This window comes from Phaeoacremonium minimum (genome assembly GCF_000392275.1).
Source record: "Phaeoacremonium minimum UCRPA7 unplaced genomic scaffold PA7_03_scaffold_20, whole genome shotgun sequence".
In the NCBI taxonomy this organism is placed as follows: Eukaryota; Fungi; Ascomycota; class Sordariomycetes; order Togniniales; family Togniniaceae; genus Phaeoacremonium; species Phaeoacremonium minimum.
This window is the reverse complement of record NW_006920927.1, coordinates 224623-237234: the sequence shown is the minus strand read 5'-3', so window position 1 is coordinate 237234 and position 12612 is coordinate 224623. Positions and strand designations below refer to the sequence as shown.

Below are 12612 nucleotides of genomic sequence, written 5' to 3'. Positions count from 1 at the left end.
CCAGTCCCCGGACAAGGCCGTGCAACCCTGCGGCAAAGAAGGACCCTGCCACGTAATCCGGTACCGGTTTCTCGTCCACACGACCTCCCGTGAATATGAGAGAAGATTTTGGTGATTGATTCATAAAGCGAGGCGCTAACTTGGCTATTAATAAAAGTGGCGCAATCCCTTTGAGCGCCATATCGCTGATGTACTCTGTATCAACCTCGGCAAGTGGCTTGTTTGTCATGGTCCCTGCGGTAAAGATTATGTGGTCGAGTAACTGCGACTCGTTCGTAGCCTGATCGTTGGATGTGCCAGTTATGTCAGACAGGAGCTTCTCGAGACCAGCTTCGAGATCCGGCCTGCGAAGGTCGAACGTGTAGCCTTTCACGAATCCTTCCGGGTTCGCAGCCTCGAGCGACTTGACAGCATTAGATACACGAGTCGAATTTGACGACGCAATAGTAATGTGGACACCCTCTGCGAGAGCCAACTTAGCCACTGCCGCGCCTATCCCGGATGAACCACCAATGACAAGTATGGATTGACCACTAATTGAAGGCATTGTAAAATAGAAGATGCCGTCAGACTATATGCAATGGGTTTTCTGTGGTGAGTTTGAAAACATACAAAATGCATTGGAGCCCTTTTCAACCCCATTCTAATATATTCAGAAACTGCCTGAGCCCGGGAAGTAAAAGAGCCCGCAATCTCCGTGCACATGCTGGTGAGAGTTCTATTTGCTTATTGTTCGCACTAAAGTGTTGCATTTGACGTTTTCAAGCGGGTGGGTGATGTGTGGTCTGAAAACACGTCATCCAATTACATCGCGATCAATACGGTGAGAGGCTAGCGTTGGCGGGAAGGTGGGTTAGTTTGTTGGACGAATTTGACTCGGACGCATCCTACGGCGTTTCTCGTGTAACGAGAACATAGACGAGCATGGAGTTTGATTATCTCCGTTCTCCTTTCATAATTCTGTCTTTTTTGTGGCTCGAACACGCACCTTTTGTGCCACATGACTTGTTGAGTTACTGGTGCACCAACCTTGATTCTCTTGATGATACAAGTAGGTATATATAGTATTTCTTGTTGCTACTAAGTCAGCGAACTAAAGCGATCTCCCCCTACAGTCCTATGGAGGTGCTTCATTAGCTGCACTGAGAAAGGAAATGAACATTCGCTATCGTGGGCATTTAGACTCCGTCTATTAAGGAGGTGATGGATAGGTCTTCTCAACTGCTTCTTTCTCACGACGCAAGAAATCCTCCCATGTTGTCACTGGGATGCCCCAGGACTTCACTTCATCAAAGTCCACAAACTGCGCCATGTCGCGCAAGACTAGTGTACTGGAAACGAGCGGATTGCTTTTTTGCGCGTCTATCTCACCGTCAGTGAGAAAATGGATCTTTATATGCCTGTGCGAAGCATCTCCAAGCGACTTTATAACGTCTCCTAGATACCGTATATCACTTGCAATCTCGAATGCCCTGCCGTTAAACCTGACTGGATCTTTGAATGCGGCGATCGTGAATTTCGCGATATCTTCGTGGTCGATAAGAGGCATTCTCGAATCTGGCAGGATTCCAGTGGTCCAAGTGTTCGTCTCAGTGAGACCAGCATACATCTTGACTTTCGGTTCAAGGAAGTTGGCCATGAACCAGCCTGGACGAATGATGGTCCAATATTCGAAATTGGCGTTGCGTATCTCGTCTTCTATGGCCTTTTTGGCAGCGAGAGTGGCGGTAACAAGAGAGTTGGGGTTGTAGTGCTTGCTACGCTCCGGAGTTTGCACTCCATAAGCACTGGTGTATAGAACTTGTTTGACCCCAGCGGCCTTCGCAATTGAAATGATGTGCTTAGCCTGCTCGACCTCACGTCTAAGATCTGTGAGAGTTGGAAACATGACCAGGAAGAGCTTTGAGCAACCTTCGATTTGCTCTCTAAGTGTTTCCTCGTTATCCCAGTCACCAACACTGAATTGCACCCCAATGGCTTGCAATGACTTGGCTGCAGCGCTGTCAAGGTGTCTTGTTGTCGCATGGACATCCCAACCCATGCCTCTCAATTGACGAGCAACAGCAGAACCCTGCGTGCCAGTTGCACTGGCTATGAACACAGTTGGAGATGACATTCTTGATTTCAAGATGAAGAAATATTAAAAGTACTGTATTGCTGTGAATGAAAAAATGGCAAATTGGAAATTTGATGTGTGAAATCAAGGAGAACTGTCGTCTCACCCAGTGGAGAGAGGCTGAGCTTGATCTTTGAGTTTGTGATAGCGAGATATTTGTAACACCGTGGGTTGACAATCCAACTGGGATGCTAGATGATTAATGCTTTGTGGAGCTCTGTCGCTAGAGGGCGGACTTCCGCCAGCAGGGGTCTCATACACCAATCACGTTTCAACCCCTCGCAAGAGTCTGTACAGCACCTCCCTAGGTAACGTGCGACATGATGAACATCTAGGAACTTTTATGATAGTGTATTGTTGTCTTATCTGGTGCTGGCACCACCAGTCATATTATCACTGTTTATTTTCTTTGCCTTCTTCTTGCGCCGGGAGGTCGTCATGTCAAAGTTATGTGGCTTGCCCTTGGTCGACAAGGCTCTGTTGAAAGAAAAGACCCAAATCTTCGGTCCGATTTCCTTCTCAGAAGCCCGTTTTGTTTCTATAAGTCTTACCATCCTCTTTGCAAGGTTGTTATTTGAGGTGACCACTGTATTACCAGAGAGCCATCCATACATGAAAGTTGCTCGGTTAGAAGTCAGGTCCAACAATTCTTCTTCAACAGCGCGTGCGATATTTGGTAATTTTCCAGCTGAGATAGCTACATCGGTTTCCGACTCGGCATCTTGGCCCAAGATTTCGATGGGTAAACGTAGATCAACGGGGATTTGGTGAATCGAGAGTTTCTGAAAGTCCGCAACTAGGTCTTGATAAGGCCTATTCTTATCACGGGCATCCGATGATAGGAGCATATTGGCTCTCTGCTTCTCCGTTTCTGTTCCGATTGTTGAGACGATTTCCCAATAATGCTTGGCAGCAAGCTCAGTGCATACCAACCTTTTGGATCGAAGAACGGGAAATGCATTAGCTAACAGGAAGCTTCGTCCTTCTGCTTCTTCTTGGATATGGGCCTGCAAATCACCGCGATGCCATGGTTGTATTTCAACTCGTGAGTGTGATACATCGGAGGCAAGCGCAATCAAGATCGACGTATCAATGACGAGAGTCGATGTCAACTCCCCGAGGTCTTCTTTGACGAGATTCAACAAAGCCATCTCCAAAGAAGGCACTGGTTTTTTGTTATAAACAGAATTGGCGCAGTCGACAGTTACGACGACATCTTTTCCACCCATAGCTCTCAGCATGCAAAATAGGCGACCAGTCTCGCGATTTGAGCCTTCATCGAGTCTGGTAAGAAGGAGGTGAACTCGCGGGTGCTGATAATTATGCCAGCTCGCCCTGGCAGCGTGGACGAGGCTTTTGACAATGCGGATGAGAGATATGCCATCCTCGTCGTCATCGTCAGATTGGTCGCCAGTGCTCTCGTTACCGGAAACATCATCATCAGTACCCCAATCCCAGCCATTATCAGCCATTTCATAGAGAAGACGTTTCTCGTCAATGTTGACTATCCTCAGCCACTCAGCTCCTCCATCGACAGAGGCATCGACAAAAACCGAATGCTCTTTGTTTTTGCCATTTCGCTTGTGTGCATGGCACCTTGACTTCGAGATAGTTGAGAAGCCTGGCGCCTCAAACGACTGGCTAACGCAACGGAGCCAACGACAACGTTTTATGGCATCCCAATCACGCTCATGGGCGGGCAAATTCGAATACTTCAGTCGCCCAAGCTTCTGCACCTCTTCCGGGCCGATGCCCGGTGAGTTCAGCTTCCGTAAGGCAAGAGCGGCGACGTTGTGTTCCTGTTGAGTGACCTGCACTAGACTGCTCATTCCCGGAATCGTGTCCTTTTGCAAAGATTTGCGCAGATCATCGAACTGCTGGAACTCAGCCAGAAGTTTCGCGCTTCTGGTCACGATATCTTCTGCAAGAGTAGACAGGCTCAATCGAATGGACTCAATATCCTCTGGGTCATCTTGAATTTCGGCTCCTGCTGATATTTCATCTCCCCCATCCCCTGTACCGGGCAAAGCCATGGCGGTGTTGGACCGTTTTGCTTTGCGAATCAGAGGTGCCAATCTTGAACAGAGGATTTGCGCCTAAAATCCTTTCACCATGAAATTCTTGGGAAGTCTCCGGGCTGTCGGTACCCCACAATTACCACTAATTGGTACAACTGGGCTGTATTACGCACGGGTCCGGCGCTTAACAATCCAACAGCAGCCACAGGCAGCATTCATGGGGCATTCGACCTCAGCAGCCAAAACTGGCTGCTTACGAAACTTGCGATCAGACTTTCGACCAGAAATTGCGAAGTCGTGGACTGTGACCGAGACGCCGGATGGTGTCATGGGCAAATAATCATTTCTGCTCTCTCGCATGTCGCTGAACATGTCTCAATACACGTCTTTGTCTAGCGTTGAGCGAAACAATCCGCCGCCACGGCGCAAGGCCTGCGCAGCTTGTATCAAGGCCAAAAGACGATGTGATCTTGGACTTCCTGCGTGCACTCGATGCGCACAACGCCGTATCACATGCCAATACACGCCTGCATCTAGTGGCTCTATCCGTCCTCGTTCTGCGTTGCCTGCTGCACCAACCTATATTCAGTCCCAAGGCGTGTCGCTTGACGGGAACCCGTTACTTTCATGGGCAGAGGCTCAGTCCTTTACCCCAGTGGACCAATCTATCTCGGTGGCGTCGCAAGATTTCTCATTCAATGACCTGGGCGTGATCGAGCACATACATGTCGGCACATCAAACACGACTTTGGATGATTATTTGGAGCCTGGTTCTTTATCCGGCGACACTGCCGTTGAGCTTGTTACCAAGACGCTCGAAAGGCCAAACGTAGGGATTTCTAGTGATTATGATGTTGTCGCCGTCGCAGTTGAGATGCGGCTAGCCTATGGCATTGAGCAGATCAAAGCTGCTCCAAAGATGATGGTCCTCGAGAGCCAAACATCATGGTGTCATCCCCTTCTTTACCGAAAGGGAATGCCCCGTTCGATGCAAGGTAAGAATAACATATTTGGTTAAAAGATAATACGTCCGTTGACAGCAGGCTTAGACGCACATGCCGCTTGTGCGCTATACATCGCGAAGAATCCCGTGAATTCAGATCTCATAAATAGGTCTGTGAATTTGCGAGGGGATGAACTACTGATGAGTCCTTTACCGATTGATCCGCTCGAAACTCTGGCCCGGACACAGGCCCTCATACTGTACTTGATTATGAGACTCTTCGACAGTGACAGCCGAACACGCGCGGCTGCTGATAACATAGTTCCAGTATTGGAAACTGCTGGATTTGCCCTGTTGAATCATATCGACTGGGACATGACTGCTGCTTCGGCACAGGCGACAGAACTCGTTCTTTACCCCCTAGCATCAACGCGCAATTTCTGGGATACTTGGATCTTTCAAGAGTCTGCCCGCAGAACATTCCTCATAACATTCTTCTTCATCCAAGTGTATAGACTCCTCTCGAGGCAGTGGCCGCTTCACTGCGATGGCAAATTGGAATTGTGTCATGCGTGGACGTTCTCAGCACATCTCTGGCAAGCTCAAGATGCTTTCGACTTCGCGGTGGCTTGGAGAGATCAGAACCATTTCGTGGTGACAAACGCAGACTTCACCGAGGTACTTGGCAATGCAAAGGCAGACGACGTTGATGAATTCGGCAAAATCTTCATCGCCGCAATCCTAGGCATCGATGAAGCCAAGGGCTGGCTATACACGCGGGGAACTTCACTCTGACAGTCGATGTCTGTGGCTTCCAGACCTACGCCACGAAATAACATGTTACTCTGCTGTCTCAAAGATTGGCAAGCAATAAGATGAACTTGTGTACCACTAAGTGATTACTTCGGACTGTGTCTCCAGTATCTCGCACAGCACGATAAGAGGATGGACTGGTGCCTGGCTTCCGGTGAGACTTGAGGCCGGAGCCCGAGGCGCTGTGGGGCGCATAGGCCCGGGACGGAATGGTATTGCGCCGCCCGAATAATCAAGTTGCGGTTATCATTCACGGCCGGCCCCATGCAAACTCCACCGATCGAGGTGTCTCAGGCATCACAGACTCGGCACTGACTCATGCTGCAATTCAGTCCACTATCAATCACGCTCGGACTCCAGCAAATATTTTCACCGCTGTTAACGCCGAAAACTTTTAGCTTGACAAGCTTGCCGTGCCAATGTTTCTTGAACGGGTTATCGATGACCCTCTGAGCCGAGGCTTGTGAGGTCGTCTCCATGCATTTCAGCGTCATAGTGCCCACTACAACCTGCTGAAACGCAATCACCATACCATTTGTCATCAGAACGGCCTTGCAGATGGGTTACCCCGGATCCATGTATGAAGAAATTGCTCTGATTTTGTCAGAATCGGACCAATGCGAATGGAGTACATCGAAAGGTTGACAAGCTCTGAAGGCAAGAGTCATGCCTACATAAGAAGCGCAGGCCTTGCAGGTCGGCAAGCGTCTTCTCCTGGATCATTCAACGATATCTTATCAAGCGCCTAGAGCCTGCAATAGCCATTCGACATGTCGCCTCCTCGATTTCCCTCAAACCGTACCGATGCGACCCCCCTTTTCCGGCCGTTGGCATTCGGGCCCTCAGGGATAACGGCTCCAAATCGAATGCTCAAAGCCGCTATGTCAGAATCTCTCGCGACGTGGCATCCCACCGATGTTGCTGCTCGCGGAACACCAACCCAGAGGCTAATCGACTTGTACCGTCACTGGGGGGCTGGAGGCTGGGGTCAGATCTTGACAAGCAATATTATGATTGATGGCGCACACCTCGAAGCCCCGGGCAACATGGTGATTCCAGTAGACGCACCCTTCTCTGGACCGCGATTCGAAGCCTTTGCAAATCTTGCGAAGGGAGCTAACGCGCACGGGTCCCTGATTGTTGGGCAAGTTTCGCATGCCGGTCGCCAGGTGGAAGAGTCGATTCAACCACATCCCATCAGTGCCAGCGACGATCAATTACACATGCCGTCATTGCGGCGCAAATTTGGGAAGCCTCGGGCAGCCACAAGAGAGGACATCAATGGCGTGATTGAGGGATTCGCACACGCTGCAGAATTTCTGGAGAACGCTGGCTTTGATGGCATCCAGCTTCATGCTGCACACGGATATCTATTGGCGCAATTTCTCAGCCGCAGCACGAATCACCGAGACGACGAGTACGGCGGCAGCCTAGAGAATCGGATGCGTCTGATTTTTGAAATTGCAGCGGCAGTGCGAAAGAGAGTTAGTGAAACTTTCGTAATTGGCATCAAGATCAACGCAATCGAACTGCAGGAGGATGGATTCAATCCAGAAGAAGCCACAGTATTTTGTCAGAGGCTGGAAGAAGCCAAGTTTGATTATGTTGAGTTGAGCGGCGGCAACTACGAGAAGCTTGCTTGGATGCACGTCAAGGAATCGACGAAGAAAAGAGAAAACTTTTACATCGAGGCCGCCGAGGAGATAGTCAAGCCCCTTAAGTCTATCAAAGTATACACAACAGGTGGCTTCAAGACTCTCGATGGCATGCTTGACGCTTTGAATGTTGTGGACGGCGTTGGGATCGGGAAGGCTGCATGCCAGGAGCCTCGTCTCCCTAGGGCTCTCCAATCCGGAAAAGCTAGCGGGATTTTGAAGTACGCGTACTCCGAAGAGGATTATCTCAAACGATTGTTTGCATCAGGATCTCAAATCAGGCAAATCGCGAAGAATGAGGAGCCGGTGGATCTGACCGTTCCCGAGAATGCAGAAGCAGTCTGGGAAGCTATCATGGGGCAATGGCAGCGTATTGCCGAGGATCAAGAACGGTGGACATATGGAAGTCCTGACCTGACGCTGCCCGCACAGCCTTATGCTGAGCCATCCATTTGAAGAGAACGACGAACCGATAATAAGGTCTGCAATGAGCTAAACTGTGAAGTTTTGTCAGAACACCATGTCAGCTTGAAACACATGAATCACTAGAGTTAGATAGATAATAACGACGTTACGCATTGTTTGAATAGACATTCGCGAAGGGATCTTGACAATAAATCGTGAATGGCAAGGCTACAGCGTCATTCATACTGAATAGATGTGGTGATAAAGCAAAGGAGATAAGAATGCGATCGTGGAGTGAGGCATGTTTGACCACATCTAGACAGTTACATTTAGCGCGCCCGGCTTATAATGCGACGGGGAACCCCGCACCCAATGGCGCGATTAGGTATTTTTCTTGTGGAAGACTTCGATCGTGAACCCAGCTCTTTTATCTTTAAAAGCTTTGGCAAGTTCCTCCATACCTCTCTACTTTATCCATCGACTCCCAGACCAAACGTTCACAATGATATCTGGCCTTGCCCATGTTAATCTTGTCGTCCCATCGGGCTCTCTCAGCTCGGCGCATGCTTTCTACGGAGACACGCTAGGCTTGATTTCTTCGCCGGTGCCGGCGCTTCAGCATGGCAGATTGGCATGGTTCAATATTGCCGACTCTGGGCAGCAGATTCATATTGCTTTCGGGCGAGATATCGACTTTGAGGGAGCAGCCACGAAGAGCTCGCGGCATCCTTGCTTTCGAATCGCCCGCCCGGAGTCACTACTTGAACTACAACGGCGCATCTGGCAGCATTTCAAGGCTGGTGGAGATGGTGCACCACTGGAAGCTGACGAGCCAGGGGCTGAGAACTCGGGTAAGATTTTATCCGCGCCTTGAATATATTGCCTTTTAGTGAATAAGTTCGACTATGCTAACATTTGATTATAGGTGCAAAGGGAGTTGAATACCCTACCCGATTCTTCGCAAGAGATTATGCAGGCAACAGGCTAGAGTTCAGCTTGTAAAGTAGTATACAGCTCATCAAAGTGGCAAAAAGAATTGCAAATGTTCAAGATATCGAGTACCAAAATCCCATTGCTTGCTACCAAGCGGATTGTTTATTGCAATCTCAAAATGAAGAAGTGACTTCAAAAGGTATCGTAATCAAGGACCGGTACCACGGTTTCCCTCCAAGCTGCTGGACTTATCTCCTAGAGTAAGACTGTTTTCTTCAGCTTGATGTCGCCTGCGGAAAAGCCCAACATGAAAGTATATGCCCCACTGACAAAGCGCCAATCATCAACTTCCTCATTCCAAATGTTAAGATCCTCCATCTTCACAGCTAATACCACAGACTGTACTCCATCAGGAGCAACTAAGAACTTTTCGAACGCCCTGAGCAGCTTTGGTGGCTCATCCGCAACGTCGGGATAAGACACATAGAGTTGGACAACCTGGTAGGCGCTCATGGTCCCGGTATTGATCAGCGAAGCGCTGGCCGTGATATTGTAAGCGCAATGCTGCACTCGAAGTGGGCCATCCAGTCGGAAGCTCGTATATGTAAGACCATGACCGAAGGGAAATAAAGGCTCAAGGTTAAGGGAATCGAAGCGACGATACCCGACATTCAAACCCTCTTCGTAAGGCGTGAGGATGTCACCATATATTTGGATAGCATTTTCGATCGTCTTCGGGAAAGTTACCGGTAATTTGCCGCTGGGGCTAATATCACCGTACATCAGCCTTTCTAGAGCCAATCCGATTTGTTGTCCACCATACCAAGCCTCTAACACGGCATCAACATCGTCAATCCATGGCATGAGAACGGCCGAATTGGTGTTGAGAACAACAATTGTTCTTTGACTTTTCTTGGCCAATCGCGAGATGATGGAATTCTGGTCACCAGGCAGCTCAAGATTGAGATTATTATCATTACCTTCGGACCATCGATCTGAAGCAAAAATAATGCTGAGGTCGGCCTCACTGGCAAGTGCATCGGCCTCCAAATCGCGTGTCTTGTCTGCCTGGTTAAGTCCCAGTGTAATACCATAGGCCCCTGTCGAGAGAGAATATCCCATGGAGTAGTTGAGCTGCAGGGAGTACTCAGTACCAGCCAACAAGGAAGCCGTGCCCTGAATAGTATTTCCAAAATTCGCCTTGGACATGTTGGCAACGAGAGTATTGTCGAGATAGAACAACGCATCACCTTGGCCCGTCATCGAGAAGTAATGCACTCCACTAGTCCGTGGAATGAATTTACCGGTGTATGTAGCTGACCAGACCTGAGGGTACGAGACCCAGAGTTCGGAGGGATACGAAGCGGATGTTATGTTGTGAACCGTGGTGGATTGGTTGACCGGCCCAGACCAGTCGGAAGTGGTGTAATATTGAACCTGAAGACTACCGTTCTGAAAGTACGTAGAGTCGACAGTATCGAACTCACCTGTGCCAGGGTACGCTTCCGAATAGTTAACAATAATGCCTTCCTTTTCTCCACGTGCCTTGAGTGCGTCGAAAGGAGCCTGTACAGCCATGGTGGAATCAATTACAAATCCACCATGATTTTCTGTCACTTGGCTCTCATTAGTAGCATCCACACCAAAGACAGCAATCTTCCCGTATTTCTTTTTCGAGATCGGCAAGGTTGCCTTTTCATTCTTGAGAAGAACTGTCCCATCCTCGGCCATCTTCTGTGCAAGATCGAGATGTTCTCGAGTCCTGACATTGGCAAGTGAGTGTCCAGACACTGGCTCATCGATAGCACCGACAGCAAACATCGGGCGCCAAAGCCTCATAACCATATCATCTATGCGTGAGGCTGGTACCGAACCATTGGCAACGGCCTCTGCAAGAAGCTCTCCGTAATAGGCAGGAAACCCATAGCTGCTCTCGAAACTACCGCCGGGCATGGAAATGTCGAGCCCATTATTTGCAGCAGCTACAGTGCTTCTTGTAGAGAAATACCAGTCAGCTACCACAAACCCGTCAAATCCCCACTCCGACTTTAGTGTCTTGTTCAGAAGCCACTCGTTTTCACATGCGAAGAAGCCGTTCAACTTGTTATATGAACACATTACGGAGCCAGCCTTTGCCTCCTGCACTGAAGCCTTGAAGGCGGGGAAGTACAATTCGTGCAGAGCACGCTTGTCGGCGATAATATCCACTGTATCCCAACCGGGATCGAGTCCAAACCGGTTAGTGTCCTGGTTGTACGCAGCAAAATGCTTTGGGCAGGCGACGGCTCCCGTACTCTGTATCCCCTTGACTCCAGCAACTGCCATCCGCGCTGTTAAATATGGATCCTCAGAGAAAGATTCGGCGGCGCGAGCCCACGAAGGCGAGCGGACGATGTTAATTGTTGGCGCAAGCACGACATTCCGGCCTTTACCTAGATGCTCCTCGGCAAGAGCCTGCCCGAACGTATACTGCAATGTGGTGTTCCACGAAGCAGCCGCAGCCACAGGTGCCGGAAAAGTAGTAACATTGTTCATACTATTTCCCACTCCTTCTGGGCCATCACCCATACAAATATCAGGAATGCCCAATGTCGCGTTGCCTGCAATATGCCCAATGCAGGCATTAACTCCAGTACCATTGTCGGTAAGCTACATCTTTATCAGCGATTGCTGTCATTGCTGGGGGAGGGGCTTTATGTCTCAACCTCAGTATCTCCTTGGACCATGTTCAATTTTTGCGTGCTGTTGAGCTGGTCAATAAATGCCCGTACTCGCTCCTCAACCGAGAGCGTCGTGTCAAGCCATGGGCGAGACTCGTGAGCTCCCCAGACGGTTACAAGCCAACCTAGGAGTACTGAGATGCGAAAGAAATACATCTTGACGCGCAGGAAAAGTCTAGAGAACAAAAGGAACTGGATCTGAATTGAGGTGATTGGAAGCCTTTTATGACTAGTCGTCTCATATTATATTCCCTGGGCCACTCAGAGAAGAGCTTCCGAGAACGAATTGGGCTCCTCTCTTGCTGTACCTGGATGTGGATTTCATTCGTAGCACTAAGCATAGTGCAAGATCTAGAGAGCTAGGGCTATCTTCATTGAAAGATAGTGTGGAATGGTCCAAGAATGTGAAGGATCGGAAGATCGTTCCTCGGGCCGGGCCCGGTTCCTTGATAAGCAAACATCGCCGAGTATCTATGAACAAGCTTTGATGTTTCAGCCATGCTGGAAATTAAGGCCCCTAGCGTAAATGGACCTTTTTGTCGGTATAAACACCGATATGATAACAGTGCACCCCGAAATGGCCGCCGATCAGTGGGTCTTGTAAGCGGTGAGCCAATATACGGAAGGCTCAAGCAGTTTCCGACATCCGTCTTCCGTATGGATTTATTATCGTTCACGTCACATTTTTAGATAGAAAAGAAGAGAATGGTCTGAAGTACATGTAGCTGAAAGTAGTATTTATGAGCTGACCTTCACTCTCTCTGAGTGGATCAGAAGAACCGTTCCTAGGATCACTTATAAGCTTCGGAACTTTGCCTTTCAACCCACAACCAACATCCGCCGAATGCCCCGCACGCACAGTATCGGAGGATGAACAGTTAGCTAGAGTGCTAGGTCTGTTAACGGCCATGGGGCGGCAATGGACAGTCTCCAGTCACTTTGCTTCCTATCGCCCCATACAAGTTCCGACATCCATAATCCCCAGCCCCGGTCAGCAGAGTCCACTATG

The 12612-nt window shown here is 49.2% G+C and overlaps 3 protein-coding genes across 3 annotated transcripts; 1 reads left to right on the top strand and 2 right to left on the bottom strand.

Moving 5' to 3' along the window:
• Nucleotides 1-1192: 1192 nt before the first annotated feature.
• UCRPA7_291 (putative nad dependent epimerase dehydratase protein) lies at nt 1193-2041 on the bottom strand (the record flags this gene model as incomplete). Its single annotated transcript, XM_007912888.1, has 1 exon — nt 1193-2041. One exon carries the CDS (start codon nt 2039-2041, stop codon nt 1193-1195), a length of 849 nt encoding a protein of 282 aa, XP_007911079.1.
• Nucleotides 2042-6936: 4895 nt separating this feature from the next.
• On the top strand, nt 6937-8001 carry UCRPA7_290 (putative nadh oxidase protein; the record flags this gene model as incomplete). The annotated part of the gene is made up of 1 exon (XM_007912887.1): nt 6937-8001. One exon carries the CDS (start codon nt 6937-6939, stop codon nt 7999-8001), a length of 1065 nt encoding a protein of 354 aa, XP_007911078.1.
• Nucleotides 8002-9138: 1137 nt separating this feature from the next.
• UCRPA7_289 (putative glycoside hydrolase family 3 domain protein) lies at nt 9139-11418 on the bottom strand (the record flags this gene model as incomplete). Its single annotated transcript, XM_007912886.1, has 1 exon — nt 9139-11418. The coding sequence occupies one exon, from the start codon at nt 11416-11418 to the stop codon at nt 9139-9141; it is 2280 nt and encodes a 759-aa protein (XP_007911077.1).
• Nucleotides 11419-12612: the final 1194 nt, after the last annotated feature.